This window comes from Pan troglodytes, chromosome 4 (genome assembly GCF_028858775.2).
Source record: "Pan troglodytes isolate AG18354 chromosome 4, NHGRI_mPanTro3-v2.0_pri, whole genome shotgun sequence".
NCBI lineage: Eukaryota > Metazoa > Chordata > Mammalia > Primates > Hominidae > Pan > Pan troglodytes.
In genome coordinates, this window is record NC_072402.2 from 14335596 (window position 1) to 14355180 (window position 19585).

Below are 19585 nucleotides of genomic sequence, written 5' to 3' on the forward strand. Positions count from 1 at the left end.
CTGGTCCACGGAATGAAGCCCAGTGAGAGGGACCCACACTTGTCTCCTGGTATCTACCTACCAAAAACTGTTTATCCAAAAAAATGCAGTTATACAGATCCAGAGCTAACCAAAAGTTTGTAAACCACAATTCTAATTTAGTACTGACTAAATAGGTTAGATGAAGAATTATTAATAACATCTAACCAGAATTTAAAGAAAAATACGTGAAAAGTTCCTTTGATAATGTTTCCTAATTAATAAAAGTCCATAGAAAGTCCCTACGCACCGTCTAATATTTCTACCCTTTTTAAATATTTTCTCCTGATCATCACATTTTTTCAAGCCAACTATAATTCTTGCTATCACATCTGTTCTTATTTTTCTATCTTGCCATCTAATCTTTGTCCACATGCAAATATATTTGCTGTTATAATCACAGTGAGCTCAATATTTTGTAAACTAAATCTTTCACTTAACAGTCTGGGTCTACCATTTCATATTATGGAATCTTCAAAATTGTTTTTTATGGTTGCCAAATAGCTCTTAATTTCCTTAACCATAGCCTGACTATTGAATATTTATGATTTTTCCATTTTTTTCTGTTATTAAATGCAATTTTATATAGACTGTTTTCAGTCTTTTAAATTGTTTCCTTGATGTAGAGAAAATAAAGATCCAAGTGTGTGAATATTTTTATGGCTCTTTCTGTATTTAATCATTTTACAAAAAGGTTGGGTTGATTTACATTGCTCCAGCAATTTGTGAGTGGATCAGTTTTACTGAGAGCATGCTATGATTTACTTTTAGCTTTAATTTTTATTATAAGAATTATCAATTAGTATTTCATTATTAAATATAAGTAGGCTTAAGCATTGTTCTACGTTTATTCTCTATGTTTACATAAATTTTCTATTTACATTCTTAATCCATTCTTCCATTTCCTTCTATTTTTTAAAAGGTATTTTTAATTGGCTGCTTGAAACCCTGAAAATAAGTCTCTTAACTTGACCTAAATACGAAAGGCAATAGAAGCAAAATCAGCACAAACTTGCCCTGTTACCTTCAAGAACTTGGCTGTTACCAGGCCACATTAACAGAAGAATATTCCTCCCAGAGAAATACTGTCTGCTTACCCTAGTCAGTCTTCGGAGCGAAGTAAGAAGAAAATATACTACTGTGGATTTGAGGGCCACACTTCACTAGGATGCTGTAAATTTACTTTTATATCACTAAATAACATTTTCAACAAACTCAGACATTGGTCACTAATGATGAAACAAGTAAAATATAAGCATCCAATTAAGGAGTGGGGAAAACCTATGCAGCTCATTAATTGCATAAACGACCTAACATACACTGTCCAGCAGTCATACAGAAATAAAGGTTACAATAATTTAGATCTTGCATTTTCCAAAGCATTGGGTGGGGACACTCCCCACATGTTACTTGACATCACACAGAAGGGCAACCCCACGGAGCACCCAGTGTTCAGGGGTCTGGGCTGTCCTGAGGTCCACAGCGGCAATGTAGTTCAAGTCTGTTCGAACTGGCTTCTTATAGATGGGACAGGAGTAAAACCGAGGATCTCGTAAAGCTACAAAAAACATAAAAGAAAAGAACTTGGTGAATTTTCCACTTTAGAGCCCAAGGAGAATGCAGAGCCATGCTTCTGCATTCTGTAGGTCATTTCAAAAACAGATGGGTTTGGCTGAATGAGGGACATTCTTTCTGAGGTCAGGCAATCCCTAGATGTGAGGCAGATGCTCCCACACGGTGCCAGCAGCTGTGGCAAGACACCCAGACAGCCTCTGGTGGCCTCTGCTGGCCCCTTGCCCTGAACCATGGACAGTAACTCATGCCCACATGCTTCCTCTCTCTCCTTTGCACCTGTTCACTCAACATCCCCTCCACCTGTTATCCTTCACCTCCTCACCAAACCTTGAGCACACACACATCTCACTTTTACTCAGGCATCCAGCACCAGTGGGCATTACTTTATTATTTCAAAATCTTCAACCCTGCAGGCCATAGTCTACATCACATTTTAAATCCCAGGACAGAGGGTGCCTCCCCACCCCCCAGCTAAATCAGGTATTGTGAATTCTCCATATATGTAGAGAAATAAAATTGCTGGGACGCAGAGACTAATGGCCCAATTCACCTCCCTGAGACTCAGTCTACCTTTCTGGAGTAGAAGAATAGATGCAGTTTCCAAAATGACACTGCAATGAAAGGCAATCTATGTATGTCCATCCTTCAGAGATCCTTTCTAACACATCCATCTCCACCCACATGCTCCCTTTCTCTCCAGCCTTGGAAACCCCATGCTCAGAGACAGGTCCAGGTCTGTGGGGACTTAAACTTATACAATTCATGAGGGCCCTCTTTAAGAAAAGGAGTAAAATTTATAAATAAAAAAGTAGGCTTTGGAAGGAGACTCTGCCTGTGAACAGCCTGGGAGTTTAAGCCTCATTAGCTTCTTATGAAATCCACTCTGCCCACAGTAGTTTATCTGCACATCTCCTAACATGCATCTCAGGAAACAGTATATGATTTAATATTCTCTTCCAGATTATACATTTTTTGAGGACAAGAGTGTGTCTACACCCATCCCTGTACTCTTCCGGAAAGTCAATATTATAAAAAAATTTAAAAACCCTCACTTAACTATTCAGGTGAAATCACATTTAACTAAGAGGATGCTCTGCTTTTGTGAATTAATGTTACAAACATGGGCACTGAAACACATCAGAGTTAGTGAATTTATTTCTCAAAACTGACATGCTCAAAAATTTACCTTTTCCAGAAAATTACAGAAGCAAGGCACTATCAGAAACTGAAGTCTCATTATTTGATCCAATAGAACTTGTAACCTGCTGTGCCCTGTGTTTTTACATATCCACTATAAATTTAATTAATTGTATTAGAAGAAGTGAAACATTTGAATACAATAATGTTATACATAAGTTTCAATATAAAATAAATAATCCTAAAGCAGTGATTCTTAACCAGGGACAATTCTACTTACGGAGGACATTTGCCAATATCTGAAGACATTTTTGGTTAACGCAACTGTGTGCTTGCTGCTAACATCTTCATGAATAGAGGTCAGGGATGCTGCTAACATCCTATAATGCACAGGACAGCTCCCCCAAAACAAAGAGTTATCCAGACCAAATATGTCAACAGTACCAAGAGAATGAGAAACCTTCTTCTAAAACAACAAAGATATTTTATAGTATTTTAAAACTCTGTGTTTCCTTAATCTCATGAAATTAATCATTAGGAACAACCTAAAACAATGTGATACCTAATTTTTAAGTCTGAGTATAATTTTTCCAATTTCTATGCATGTATCACTAGTGATAATAATTAGGTAAATATATATGAAAAATTCTGAACAAGTAAATGAATGACAATGAATCATGCAATACGGTTAACACTAACTATACTCACTGATATAGTTAAATCCTTTAATCCTAGGATCTTTAAACATGTAAAACATATAAAAGTCATTCTTCTTGCTGCAGATTTGATTAACCATTTTATAAACCTTGAAGTAAGCCTTTGGTGCCTTACATCTGAATCTCATGATAATTACAATAATTACAACTTGAGAAGTATTTGACTACTTGGATTTTAATCTCAACAGAAAAATGGAGGGAAAAAATAGCATTCTCTTCAATAAGCAGGTAAAAATAATTTTCTGAAATATTTATCCAATTCTATTTATTTTTAATTGCTTCGGAGCTGAAGGTGCTCATGCCAAGTCACAGCGTGCAGCAAATTTCTGCGGCAGGATTAGAAGCCACTGAAGATATAATTTCATAGTGAAAACGTTGACAGATGCTAAACAACTACATAAGCAGATGATTCGAAACCATCCCCCTGCTTAGACAAATAACTTTGAAGACAAAAATAAGCATGCTAGGTAGGTAGGACAAATCAACTAAGTATGTTTAAAGCCTTAGCGTTCCAGAAGGAGGAGGAGAGAGAAGAGATTGTGCAAATTGGCAAGCCATACCCTTTAGGATCTTAAAGGTTTTAATAAAACACCTTGGGGGAATTTCATTTTCTGACTATTTAACTTCCCTATCTATCTTGCATTTTTCATCTGCATGTGAGTATACATTCCATATATTCCTTCCAACATCCAAAATAATCGTTAAAGAGTCTCTATAGAATCGTTAAGTCATTCTTTTATTTAACCACCCTTTTGCTAATAACATTTAAATTACTAGACAGTTCACTCTTAACATACACTATTTCTTTCAATCCTTTAAAAAGCATGTGAGCTAAGCATGTTAATAAAAGTAACAATTGAAAAAAATATTTATTATATGCTTCCTATGTACATATCATTGTCAGTTTAATTCTCTCAATAATCCTATATGATGGGTACTAATATTTAATCATTTTACAGATTCAAAAACTGGAACAGAAGGAGGTGAGTTGTCCAAGATTAGAGAGCTATAGTGATAACTGAGAATGAAACCTAGTCAGAATGGATCCGTGGCCTCTCCGCTTCATCTCTGCAATACTTGGGAAGCACTGTGCATGTATACCTCTGCCTTTGCAGAAAACATGAAAATGAAATGGACAGAACTAGAAACCTGAGTTCAATTTGTGGCATATTTGAGATGCCTCCAAAGCCACGTGACTAATGACTAGGATGATAAAAGCCAGGAGAACAACCCGAGTATCCTGGCCCTCGGCTCACAGTCCTCTACCAGTGAACAGGGGCACGAGCACTTTTCAGCCTGTAGCATGATGGAGGGAGGTATGGGGAGGGAGAGCACCATCCGCAGAGGGCTCTCCCTGTGCCCTCCCACTGCCTACAGTCTACCTTAGCAGGTACCTGAGAAAAATTAACTCAGGACTTCGATATTCAAGGGAGCTGTCCTCATTTTGAGTTTAGCTGTCCTCATTTTCAAGTTTCATCCCAGGCACTAAGAGGACATGTAAACACAGAATCTCAAGTAGAAGATTAACCATGGGAATTCCCAGAGGTTTGCATATACCTCATGACAAACAAATGTGATTCTGATACCAGCTTTCCCTGTCAGTAGCCAGGAATCATGGGCAAATTACCCAGTGTCTCCAAGCCTTAATTTCTCCATCTGCAAAATGAGGATGATAAATTTGACAGAGTTGTTGTAAAGATTAAATAAGTTAACACACGTATGTGCCTGGTATAGTATAATGCCTGGAATGTAGAAGGTGCCTAAGATAGAGACGTTATTCGACACTTCTTTATCTCTCAGTCTCCACACACACATACACAGGCACACATACATACCCACACATGCACACGCACATACACACACATGCACATGCACATACACACACATGCATCTACTTACGCATGGACCTTTTCACTAAAACAATTTCCCAGACTCATGTTTCCCATGACTTTAACAGACTTCCAGGTTGACAAGCTGACAGTGGATTAAATCCTGTGGGCTCAGGAGCCAGGAGGTCTCTACCCCTCGTCACCACATATGGCTATCCCCACCCCAGTCCCAAATCTGCAGTCTCAGGTCAGAATGGGTCAGACGGTGTTCTTAGATACACTTTTTCCTTAGCAGGAAATAACCATTGAGACCCCTCTTGCACCTGCTTAGTGACCAGAGGTACGTAGAAGGCTTGCCTCGTCCCTCGCAAATGTTCCAATCATGGTTTTCCATCACAGCAGCTACAGCTCTGAAGTTCATTGAGAATCATCAATCTGCTCATATAATAAATCTGTGAAGACACATATCTTTCTTCTATCTGTCCTTTTCAGCTTCCTTTGAGAATAGAGGATCTAGACAGTGTGTGTGTGGCTTTACCCTCTTGGTGAATTTAGTACTATTTGAATGACTTTCCTGTGATTTTCTAGCAAGAAACATGATTTCTTTTTCAAGTTTCAGGGTATATCACTCAATTTTTAGAATTAAAATAAATATCTAGATTTCTTCTTGTAGAAAACAAACCAGTCCTATATCTATATTTTAATGATTATTTAAATCGAAAAATTTTCCTTCATATTAATGTAAAAACTGTTAACTATAAGAATTCCAATTTTTAAATGCTGCACTTTGGTCATTAATGATGCTACACACCCCTTTAAGTCAATTAGAGCCCTGCTCAATTATCAAAATTGAGTAAAAATTAAATATATCGCATGAAAGGGGTAACAGAATGTTAGTTTTCCATCACTAAAGAAACACCTCTTCAACAACAAAGCTATTTGGCAAACCAAGTTTCCACCAACTCTTACTGAAATCAAAAAAGGAATAAAGAACTAAAGTTTTCTTTTAATACTTTGAAATTAGCCCCTTTTTCCTTTGCTTATTTTATTTTCTCCCTTACCTGCTGCTAATGAGCATCACCACTGGCTAATACCCAGCAAGGTGGGTATAGTTCTTCTATAAAAATCTGTTCTTAAATCATAAAGAATTGCCAGTATTATAAAATTATTACTTTATTACTACCATGCTGAGATGTTCAATGTCAAATTGCCATGGATTTTTATAGTTTAGTCACAAGAAAAAACAGGAACATGTAACTCAACTGGAAAAAGGTTTTTATTTCATTTTATAAGGGAAACATTTTTACAATATGTTGACTAGATGCAATGATATGATAAAGCAATTTTTCTAAAATACTATTTTTGGCTAAAGGAACACTTGATTATTATTTCTATAAAATAATTACTGTCCCAAGATGTCACACTACCCTAAGAACCAGTAAATACAAAGCCATAGGCAGTATGCTTGCCTAAGCCCAGGTAGACACATTTATCTTTTTAGATTCAACTAATAAATATTGTACTACACCATGTGCCAAGCAGTGTGCTGAGAACCTTCGTGTTCCTAATCTGATGCTCAACTCTCCCCTTCACAGGCTCTTCTTCCTTCATGTTTTAAACACTGGTCCCCTCCCAAGGCAATCCTTATTCCCTTCAACAAATCACAGCCTCTCTAGCTTGTTGTCCTCAAAGCAAAATCATTTCTCTAGCAAACTTTTGTAAAGACTCAATGAGACATGGTGTGAAATCCACCTTTAAACATTCTCCATAAATATCATTTCTCTCTTCCAACTCTCCCATTTCCACGTCTACCTGAAGAACCTCCTTCATGTGGAAACTTTGTTATCCACCTACACACTGCTAACATCCAGCTAACCTGGACTGGGTCTGTCTTCTAAATCCCAGAACTAAACTCTTCATCAAACCCAGCACATCCATTACCACCTCATGACTTTCCACTCTTGCCTCTGATCCAGGATGTTAGCATAGCCTCTTTCTATCACTTGGATCTCAGCTCAGTATTTCTCACAGAACTCCTAAATTATCTTACACTCAAACCATGTGTATGGCTTGAATTTGTCCCCTAAAATTTCATGTGTTGAAAACTTAATCACTGGTGCAACCATATTTGGAGGTAGAGTCTGATAAAAGGTGATTGGGTCAAAAGGGTGAATCCCTTATGAATGAATTAATGTCATCATCATGCCAGTGAGATAGTTATTGCAAGAGTGCGTTGCTATAAACCAAGTCCAGCTCCTGGTGCCCCTCTCTGTCTCACATGCTTACTTCTACCTTCTGTCTGTGACCATGGAATGACCCTCACCAGATGGTGGCATCATGCCCTTGGACTTCCCAGCCTCCAGAACCAGGAGCAAAATAAACTTCTATTGTCTATCACATGCCCAGTCTGTAGTATTTTGTTATAGCCACAGAAAATGGACTAAGACACCATGCATGTGTTTTTTGCAGAGAAACAAGAAGTATCTGAAATCAGTATGTTCATTTCTAGTCAACTCTCATTATACACAGTAGTTATGTCCTATAAAGTCACCATGAATATTGAATTAACAAACGCCAAGCCATTTCTCCTAGGGGAAATACAGGGTTAGTTTCCTGCAAGCCTCCGGTCACAACATTTCCATCAAGCAGTCAATACATAATCTTGCTTTATGTGTGTTTCTGTTTAAGGATATCTTTTTAATATATATGGTTGATTTATTACCATTGCACTGAAGGCCAACAGCACTATAACTAATGCCTGAAGTCAGTTTGTCCAACACATGTGTTTTCTCCATAAGGCATAGCCTTCTTGTGCTCAGAAACAGCAGACTTAAACACTACATTTGGGGGCCATTTTAAATAGGAAAAAGTACCCCCCAAAAATTGAAAAACATAGTACTAAAGAGACAACAAACAGGACACTTAGTTGTAATATGAAAGCTGGAACAAGAAGGCACAGCCTCACCTTGTTTGGCCCCAGCTAGAAATATGTATGTCTGGCAACTCCAATTGTTTGCTGCTTTGCACATATTTGTGAATGACCATGTGAATGACCATAAAAGTGCCATTAGTATTGATTTGGGGGCTACAGAGAAATTTTAGCAGGTAGGCAAATTCACAAAAACAAATCTGTGAGTAACAAGGCCCAACTATATTTGTTTCTTTTATGGCTATCACCCCTGTTTGCGACTCAGCTCCACGAGAATGGGAAGCCTGTTTGGTCTTTTCTCAGTGCTGCAACCCCAGCACTAGGGCAGTGTTTGGCAGATGGTCAGTAAGTAGTTACTGAATGACCAAGCGAGCTAATGCTATTTCCCTCTGCCACGAAAAGTCTAACTCCCCATAACTCTCATTCTTGTCCTCCAAAGCACATCTCAAAAGCAATCACCCTTAAACTCCTAGACATCTTTATGTTTTCTTTCTGAGCACCTCTTTTGTAACATGTATCAATTTGTATTTTCATTATTTAGTTACTATGGGTCTCTTTCACTAGACTGTGAGTCTCTGGGAGCTGGATCTGGTTCACAATGATCTTTGCATCCCTAACACCTAAGGTTATGGCTGGTAAATATTAGACATCCAGCAAATGTTTGCTTAAAAAATAAATACTTGGGGCTGGGCATGGTGGCTCACGCCTATAATCCTAGCACTTTGGGAGGCCAAGGCGGGGGCAGATCATGAGGTCAGGAGTTCGAGACCAGCCTAATCAACATGGTGAAGCCCTGTCTCTAGTAAAAATACAAAAATTAGCTGGATGTGGTGGTGCACACCTGTAATCCCAGCTACTCAGGAGGCTGAGGCAGGAGAATCGCTTGAACTCGGGAGTTGGAGGTTGCAGTGAGCTGAGATTGTGCCACTGCACTCCAGCCTGGGTGACAGAACGAGACTCTGTCTCATATAAATAAATAAATAAATAAATACTTGTAGTTCATAAATTATTTTATCCCTTTACTTGTTATAATATTTTGTGCTTCTGTCATAAAATCAGTACTTCCTTGGGATCCACTATCATGGCTAGAGTTTATGGTTTATGCTTCTAAAACGAACAGGGAATTCCCTCGTGTGCTGAAATGTGGTTATTGCTGTAGAGATGTTAGCTGAGTGAAAGGTGACAAAAAAAGCCTCCAGAAAACATCAATCCAATAACAGAAAATAGTTTAGGCATTTTTAGACTTGTCAAGTACAGCTTTGATAATTTTGTTTAATTAGAATCACGTGTGTACTTCACAGAAGTGTTATTACATTCAAAGACTGAAGTAAGAACCCAGTATTTTACCATTAGCTACAGGATTAAGCCAAATGCCTCTGAATTCAATCTAGAATTCACTGCCTGGTTCAAACCTCCAAGTTGGTAGAACCACAGCCTTCAACTGAGCCCTGTGCAGTCTTATCTAGAAAGTCTCCTTACCACAGCCTACCCCACCACATTGTATACATTCTTCAAAGCTCAGTCCAGGCCCAAATGCTCCTGAGACTCAGGCCCTGCTCACTTCATCCCACTGTTATCTGACTCTCCTTTCCCATGCCTATTAATTATGCCAAACATTTCTTTCCTATCTCATCAGCTAATATTTCATGAGTATCCACACATGTTAATCTGCTTTATTAGATAAGCAAGTACTATCTAGAACTATTGCCTCCTCAGTATACTCAAGAAAGTGCCTAGAGGTCAGTAAACATTAAACATGGGTGTGAATGTAAAGCTAATTGATAAGAGAGTAAAATCTCTACTACATGATAACAAAAATAATGAAATCCTGTGTTGATAATGTCATCCAAACGAACAATGCGAGCCCTTACTGAAGGTACAAGACAACTTACTATTGTTTTCTGCATAAATCCTTACGACAGGCATCAACTCAAAGAGCACTTTTGGCTTTGATTCAATGAGTTTCATGTTCCTCTTGTCCCAGCCAGCACCTTCAAGATATAAGCCATAGACATAGACACCCTCTGTGGGAGGGGCAGAAATGTCGTCCTTCATCCATTTGGTGACTTCATTGCAAAGCACCATATTGTCCAGAGCCCAACCTTTGTTGGCCCGAGTTATTTCCTATTCAGGGCAGCAAAAGATGAATGGAGCGGTTAGAGGTTTGTCTTAATAGAAAGAGTATAACAATAATGAAAGCTTGGCTCCGAATCACTCTAACTCGAAGGAAGTACAATAGTATTTAAAGAATTAGCAAGATTCTCTCATTAAAAAAAAATCACATCCTAATTGAGCTATGTCTACTTTAAAAAGAAATACAAAATCAAATCAAATACAAAAATAAGAAATAAATATTTTGAAAGTCGAGCTAGCAGCCTGAGAACAACGGGCTGGGATTTATGTACATGACAATGTAACTGCTAGTACCAAAAAGAGACAGTCATTCTCTGTCTTATTATAGTCTTTAAAACTATAATGACAGAAAATCCTGTGGAGGAAAATTATAATAACACAACGGGTGCAAATCAGAGCTCTTACCTGTCGCATTGCAGTTAAAAATCCCTGGGGGTTAAAAAAGCCTGTCATCCAAAAGCAGTGAGGTCGGCCATTGAAAACCCACGAGGTAAACTGGTTATTTCTTTCTATAAGTTCAGTAAACCAGAAACCCAGTGTACTAGAAACCCAAGAAGCCTGCAATGAAGACATTAAAACAATTAATTGATGTAAGTTTAATACTGCAGTGTAAACCAGCTATGTTCACTGAAAAAAAAAAAAGATGAAATATCAATTTCACTTTTATAATGAAAAAAGTCCCTAAGTCATGAATTTTCCCTGGATTCTGGCATAAGTGTTTCAAATTATTCTTTCTCCTTAATAATAGTAATGCTACTAAGATATGACAGAATATACTAGTCGTCACATGAACATCCGATAAATTCACAGAGCTGTTCAAGATATCTAACGTCAATTGAATCACTTTCCATGTACCAATATATTCATCACTGATTCTGCTGTAAAGGAATCAAAACAATTTATTGGATTAAATTTAAAGGCATTCCTCATTTTTCCTTAGGTTACAATTTCAATCTATAACACATAAAAAAGGATTTTTATTCACCTAAATATGCTCATGGCCTTATCAAGATAAATCAACACTTTAAAACAGATCCCATGGATAAGTTGTAGAAGACTTGCTACACTTAATTTTAACGGGGTAAACAACAGTTATTTTCCAGAATGTTTATCCCTTTAGAATACATTTTTATTTCCTCTCTTGAAGGAGCAAAAAATGGAAACCCAAGACTCTTTATCATCCACAAACTATTTGCATTTATTGCTTCTGACTTTCTCCCTGAATTCACCTGTGGAACTTCCATTATGACAACTGGCATGAATATGTCATTAATGTCATCAGCAGCAGCAGTGTAAGGTATCTTCAAATCATAGATTATAACATTTTACTGTAATTGCAATATTTTATGTATGAATAAATGTAGTAATCAACCTGGGTATAACACTTGAATTTCAAATACCTTAAGAATTAATTTGCCTATTTTTCAAGAGTTATTGAGATTCCAAAGTCTGATAATAAGCTGAGAAGAATAAAAACCTGAATAAAATGATCATAATTTAAGAATTGAATCACTCATTGTCTGCTATCTTTATAGGTCTGTTAACTAAAAGAGATGTGTGTTTATACTACGTTCGGTCTGAGGGCAGAGGGAGCCGCTAACGAGAGAGTGCCCCTGACAGGGATTCCTGTTCCAGAGCCTCCCGGGTCCTACCGAGGTGGGTGATCTGGTTTGGTAGGGAAGGAACTCACAATGGCCAGTGATCTGGAAGAATCTCCCTCTGTCCTTGGCAATGAGAGGAGGCAATTCAGATAGAAAACTCTCTGGCATGGGCAATGGATTTATTAAAGATGAGAAGGAAATAAAGGGGTCTGGTCAAAGCTGATTCTGAGTCTCTAAGCTATGTGATGAGAGGGATGGAGGGTGGTGTCATCGAATAACATGGAGAAGACAAGAAGCAGCAGTCCTACTCACTATATGCTGCCTGCAGAACTCACTGCCTTGTAATCTGCTGAAGCCCGGGATGACATACCTGAGGCTCAGCACTAAACAAGTCCTACCACCTTCCCATTTAGCCAAGTAACCTACAGAGGCCAACCCTCTATCCTCCCACCCACCAACCTCACGTCTGTAGGCTGCCCTCTCTGTGCAGCCCCCAACCTGACGCAATCCCCCTCTGTCCTTGGCAATAAGAAGGGGCAAGCCTCCCTCCCAAGCCTTTCCACTCTACCTTCAGCATCTTCAGTGCCATGATCAGAAAACTCTTCTAGATCCTCCACCTCATTCTGGAACATTCTCTCCATCCCTTCTCTTAACTGAAGTCTGCCCCCCACCCCACACCCTCTACCCAGGACAGACTGCTTCCCTCACAGCCTTCTCCAAATGTAGGCTACTGATTTCCTCATACTCAACAACCCTCAGGGCCAGGAGAAGAGGAGGTGACCTTGTCGTTTCTGACTGTTATTGTCAGATCATCACGCTACATCATTCTCTTCCTTTGAGTCTCATGCCATCTGGACGTACTGTCCTTACCCTTTCTTGTTTCTATCACCTGCTGGTCACTTCCTTTTATTCATGAAGGAATTTGGCTCCTGATTTACTCTTCTACTCAATTCCCCAAATAATCATGAGGATGATGACTATGATAGTGTTAGTGGTGTTGGTGGTGGTGGTGGTGGTGGTGATGGTGGTGGTGGTGCAGTTTTGCTATTAATAATCACAAGCACTTACATAGCACTGGCCACATGCCAGGCACTGTTCTAAGCACTTCACACACATCAACTCATTTAATCCTCACAATAATGCTAGGAATTATATAATGCTATTATTTCCCTTTTACAGATAAGGAAACTGAGGCACAACAAGGCAACTAGTGTACCCCAAGTTAGATAGCCCATAAGAGACATGATTTCAACCTGGGTATTCTGGCCAAGTAAGTGCATACTCAAAACCCATAGACTACCTTTATTTACTTTCATTAATCATTCTAGGTGACTTCAGCATCCATGTGAATGATGCATTTAACATCTTATTATCTTATCTCATGACCCTCTGCTCTCTAATCACCCTGATGTCCATTCCATTTCATTCCTCTGCTCCCATGCTCTCATGTTAAATTTTGTCATCCTCAAACACTAGCCTGTTGGGAGGTGCATTTTTTCCACTCCTATGTTTCCTTCTATGGGGAGAGAGCTCCTTTCATATAACATTCCAAGATCCTTGACCCTCTCATTCTCCCCACTCCCAGGAGGTAAAGAAATTCATCTGGTTTCTGGCTGTTTCAGAGACACAGTCTGCTCATCAGATGTCCCATGTGCCCCCTATACTTCTCAGCCTCACATGCAGTTAGGTTGGGTCCAAGGCTCTAGTTCTGATCTACAGACTGTGAATGAAAGTGGCATGGGTCACTTCCTAATCCAGAAAGTCTAGACCTGGGGTGCCTTGTCCATCTCCCTTCCCTCTGCTGTGATGACTTCAGAGGCCACATGCTCCAGGTGGTACAGCTCCCAGATGACAAGGCCTCCACAATGAGGGTCCCAGAGTAACTGTCTGGACCCAGGGATGCACCCAGCTGGTGAGGGGCGTAAGGAAGTAGGGTGCAGCTATAACAGCAGCTCCTGAAGTATGATCAGTGGCTTGGCACTAGGGCAGCAGCAGGTTGGAGAAGCCATAGCAGTGGTGGAAAGATAGAGATACAGTTAGGAAGCCCAGCCAGCCAGCCCCTTCTGCTTTTATTACTGGGGGTAGCAGGGGGAAAGGGACCACACACTCTCTTCCGCTCCCACACTCTCTCTTGTGCTCCTGCACACTCTTCGCTTCACAGGGAAGTCTCTGTAGAGGAAGCTGTCTAGTGTAGTGCTGCTGGTGGGTAAGTCTGTCTGATTCCGAATACTGTTTTTAAAACCGCAAAACTCACCTTCCAGCAGATTGAAGCCACATTGTTCAATATCAGCTTTATCAGTAAATGTTCTCTAATCTGCACCACTCCTTTTCTGCCATTTAATTGCTTTGGAATTCAGGCGGAGAAAAGAGCTAGTTATTTAGCCGCCTTAAGAAATCCAATGAGGTTTTTTTTTTTTTTTTTTTTTTAAATTATACTTTAAGTTCTAGGGTACACTATAAATGAGACATTAATACAGTTAAATTTTTGGATTAAAAAAATATATATATACAACTCATTAAAACCAACTGGGAGTGTAAAAAAATAAAAAAATAAAAATCAAAAAAAAAAAAAAAAAAAAGAAAAGCCTAGCTCATCAGGAAGCTTATATATGTGACTGCTAGAAGGACATGGACAAATGAATTAAAGAGTAATTTTTAAAGGACTGAAATAAACTATAGTAGGTAACATTTAATAGGAACTTTACTTTCCAAAATAGGAAATTATTGGAAAATTTGATATAAATCAATACTTTGAATGGAATCATATTATTAATTGAAACTTCTTTTCATGAACTGGATGATAATAAATTAAATCACATAGCTATTGATAAAAGGAATAAACACTCCTTATATGTTTATTCCTTTTAGCAAAGAATAACATTTCTCATATGTTTATTCTCATATTCATTTTAAAAATAATTATATTGAAAGTAGAATATTAATATATGTTTATTTGCCTTTCTCTTCTTCTACATAAAAAAAATTCCACAAGGAAAAAAAAAAAAAAAGAAATCCAACATGCACCACCCCCATTCCACATTCCATTCTTCAACCACAACCTCCACTTCTAGTTCACTTGTTCAAGGACAGTCCTTTGACCTAAGCATAGTATCCGGTTCTTTGGTTCCATGATTTTCACCTCATCCATAAATTTTGTCCCATCTCCATTATGCTAGGTGAAATAAGCCAGGCACAGAAAGGCAAACACTACATCATCTTACCTATATGTGGAGCCTGAAAGAGTTGAACTCATAGAAATAGAGAGTAGAATGGTGGTTACCAGAGACTAGAGGGTGGAATGAGGAGGGAGGGAATAGGAAGTTGTTGATCAAAGAGTATAAATTTTCAGTTAGATAGGAGAAGTACGTTCAAAAGATCTATTTTACAACAAGGTGACTATAGTTTATAGCAATAGACAATTTTTTTTTTTTTTTTTTGAGAGGGAGTCTCGCTCTGTCACCCAGGCTGGAGGGCAGTGGTGCGACCTTGGCTCACTGCAGGTTCTGCCTCCCAGGTTCACGCCATTCTCCTGCCACAGCCTCCCGAGTAGCTGGGACTACAGACGCATGCTGCCACACCCAGCTAATTTTTTGTATTTTTTTAGTAGAGACGGGGTTTCACCGTGCTAGCCAGGATGGTCTTGATCTCCTGACCTCGTGATCCGCCCGCCTTGGCCTCCCAAAGTGCTGGATTACAGGCATGAGCCACTGCACCCAGCTGCAATGGACCGTATTCTTGAAAATTGCTGAGAGTGGCTTTTAGGTCTGAACCACAAGAAAATGTTAATTAAGTATGTGAGGTAATGCCTATGTTAATTAGCCCAGCTTAGCCATTCTACAGCATACACATCTTTCAAAACAACATGCAGCACACCATAAATATATATAATTTTTGTCAAGTAAAATAAATTTTAAAATAAGTCTTTAACAGTTTTTGTCCCATCTCCTCTCCTCTCGTCCTCACCTTCCATCATTATAATCTCCCCGTTGAGAATGGCTTCCATGACCTAGCTACCTCTCCCACTATGGGTTGAATTATGTCCCCTCAAAACCATACATTGAAGTCCTAACCCCCAGCACCTAACAACGTGATCTTATGTGGGAAAAGGGTCTTTACAGAGGAAATCAAGTGAAAATGAGGGCATAAGGGTGACCCTAATCTAGTATGTTGCTGTCCTTATAAAAAGGGGAAATTTGGACACAGAGACAGATGTGCATAGAGGGAAGATGAGGTGAATGTACACAGGGCAAAGAAAATCATATCTTCATATCTTCACAAGACAAAGGGAGAGACTGGACTAGGACTGCCACAAGCCAAGGAGCTCCTGGGGCCACCAGAAAGTAGAATGAAGCAAAGAAGGATGCTCTTCTAGACACTCTGAAGGGAGCACGGCTGGCCAACAGTTCTATTTTGGACTTGCCACCTCCAGAATTGCAAGAAAACAAACTTCTGTTGCTTAAGCCACCCAGTCGGTGGTACTTTGTTATGGCAGTCAAAAAATCCTACCACACCTGCCACTGCACTCTCCAGGTGGGTGTCCAACACGGAAGCTCCTCAAGTATCTACCTTCCCAGGCCTACTCCTGGCAATTGAAGCCAGTTGGAGGCGATGCACACCAGTGAAAGCTGGTTTCATTCACATGCATAACTTGAGATCTCAAAGGGGTGAATCCTGTTGCCTTTCCATGCCTGCATTTCTGTCTTGATTTCCCCCTCCTTCCAACCTTTAGGTGTAGCAGGGCAAGTGAATGAGGAAGTGGAGCAGAAGTGAAAATCTAGGGAGCAGGACATTGGGAGTGACCTGTCAGGTCAGCCCTGCTTGGGTTCATGCTGTGGGTGTGGAGTCCCCCAGACAATGGCAGGAGTCAGATGGAAAGGAAGCCATGGGGTAGATCCAGATTTTCCCAAGAAATAGGTTATAGAAGACAGCTACACCTCCCACTCTTTTCCTATGTATTTTTTCACCATAATTAATCTTAGCAACTTCACTTACATCTCCCCATAACATGGGTGTGCATACACATCACACAAACATGCACAAACAAATACAGAACAAAGAGAAGAATACCATTTAGGCTCCAACCCTTCAAATGTCCTCTACTAAAATACACTTATTTTCCTACTTACAAAGACACTCAGGAACTCACTTTACTTTTCCAAATGAAAAATTATTCCTTAAAACTGTATCTGTCTTTAGCACAATTACTAACCAGTAACCAGTGAGCATGCTGTTAAATTCTTATCCTTTTATTTTGATATATACATACTACATACTGTATTTACAGATATAGTGATACCAGAGCAGGGCAGGGAAGTGCTGGGTAGAGAAGGGCAGGGTCCCTGGCGAAGGCTCCACCCTCAGGCTTGTGCCCAAAGACCGACCTAAGTTAGAACAGGCACTCTTGTTTTCATGCCCAAATGTTGCATTTTCCAAGACCACTCTGGCCCACCATACCCCCCATCCTGTGCCCATATAAACCCAAGGGACCATAGCGGGCACACACACAAGTGGCTGGATGTTGAGAGGAGTAGAAGCGCAGAAGGGCACACTGACAGGCACCAGCATATACTGGCAGGACCAACAGACACCGCTGACAGCGGGACGACGTGGAATTTGCTCAGGCATGGTAAGAGAAGAGTCCGGTCACTGGGCGGCCCAACTCCAGGGGAAGACCACCTTCCCACTCCATCCCCCTTCTGGTTCCCCATCCATCTTGCTGAGAGCAACTTCCACCACTCAATAAAACCTTGCACCCGACCTCTAAGCCCACATGTGAGGCAATTTTTCCAGTACACTAGAGCAAGAACCCAGGAAACAGAAAGCCCTCTGTCCTTGCGATAAAGAAGAGGGTCTAATTGAGCTGATTAACGCGAGCCATCTGCAGATGGCAAAACTGAAAGAGTACACTGTAACACACGCCCATTCGGGAGCTGTAAACACTAACCCTAGATACTGCCATGGGGTTGGAGCCCCAGAACAGTCCCCACAACCTGCCCCTCTGCATGCTCCCCCTAGGGATTTGAGCAGCAGGGCACAGAAAACCCAGCCACACCCCTGTCACACGCCCTGTGAGGGGGATAAGGGAACTCCTCCCATTTCGATAGCATGTAGCAGAAACTTTTTTTTTCTTTCTTTTGGTGTGACTTTTGATGTTAGGGTGAGGCATGTTTCCTTCTATGAAACCAACATCATGGACTTTGGAGTCCAGGAGCTTGGGTTTAAATTCTGATTCTTGGACTACTTAGATGTGTAATCTGAGAAAAGACTTAACCTGTCCCAAACTTAAGTTTCTCATCTGTAAAATAAGAGCAGTAAAATACAAAATTTAAGTAAAATAACGCATGTAAATGCCCTAGCAGAGAACCTGATTCATGGGATTTGCTAAAAAAAAACTTCCTTCCCTACCTATGGTCTAAAAATACAGGGCTACAAGGGGCTTAGTCCCTGTGCAAAAGAATCATGTTGAGTAAATTATCCTTTCATGCTTTCCACTTGCCAATTACAACTCTTCACAATAATAAGTGAACAGGCAGAATAACAGCAGGCTTATACGTACTTTTTTCCACCAAGCAGGGATTCTAGCATCAAACATGCAATCCAATGCATCTCGCAGATTTTCGCTCATGATGATGGTGCCATCAATAGCAAGTTTCAGCTCAGTGAGGGTGCTGCGGACAAGGCTGAGTACCCTTTGCATTCTGTCTATTTCCTGCCTGAGGAAAATGTTCATAGGCTGGAATGGCCCCATCTTCTGCAGCCTCTCTTTTACCTGCCATGGAGACATTCAAAGCACATGTTAACAATTAGCTACTAAGGATTTTATAGACCTGGTGCCCTGGGGCCTCTGAACAGGCCCAAATTCTTACTATTCCATAAATAATAAGCTTCTATTTTATTGCATGGCAAAAAGAAAAAAAAAAGAAAAGAAAACAGAAAAAAGTATCTGTTAGATGACCAGCCCGAATTTTCATGCCATGTGGGAAGGAACAGGCAGCCATGAATTCACAGAAGAATGTAAAATGCATGACCACAACCATGCAGTCTTCCAAACAGCAAATGCGCTTATTGGGAAACTCCCTTTCTGCCAATCCGAGCTCTTTCAAACCCACATGTGGACACACACAAGCAAACATGTACACACACACACAACCATTCTGCTGGCTATTTCAAAAAACTAGAATTCTCTTTTAAGAGCTTTCTGTTTTTTCCATCAAAGCATCCATCCATCCCCCCAACCATTCATTATCATCCTACAAGTATTTACTGAGAGTCTTCTATGTATCAGATATTGTGTTAGGCTGAGTTGCTATAACCTAAGGTAGCACTGACAAATTCAGCAAAAGGCTGGAGACTCTTCTAACTCCTGCTACTTACCATGTTTATTTATGTAGTTATCATTCTATTTTTAGACATTTTTATCACTTCCTAACTATTTCAACCCCTGTTAGACACGAATGACACCTTTCCTGATCCTATAATGAAGAGTGCTTATGAAAGCTGATAACAGTATTGATTTTTCTCCAAGCAAGTGATCAGAGGTTATTCCAGGGACATTATCCCCTTGACTAAAGGTCCTTAAGTTCAGTCTGTAGTATTAGCAGCCAAAATTGCCTGCTTAGTAGAAAACAGTGGGGTACAAAAGACACA

At 39.8% G+C, this 19585-nt stretch overlaps 1 protein-coding gene across 2 annotated transcripts in view; it reads right to left on the reverse strand.

Moving 5' to 3' along the window:
• Positions 1 to 409: 409 nt before the first annotated feature.
• DNAH5 (dynein axonemal heavy chain 5) overlaps positions 410 to 19585 on the reverse strand; it is a 327271-nt gene continuing 308095 nt past the window's right edge. For both annotated transcript variants that reach the window (XM_016952957.4, XM_016952956.4), the window contains exons 76-79: positions 18495 to 18707; positions 10743 to 10895; positions 10097 to 10328; positions 410 to 1576 (exon numbers count right to left, since the gene is read on the reverse strand). In XM_016952957.4, the coding sequence (XP_016808446.4) occupies positions 1425 to 1576; positions 10097 to 10328; positions 10743 to 10895; positions 18495 to 18707 (750 nt within the window). In that variant the 3' untranslated portion in view covers positions 410 to 1424. The remainder of the gene's footprint in view (positions 1577 to 10096; positions 10329 to 10742; positions 10896 to 18494; positions 18708 to 19585) is intronic.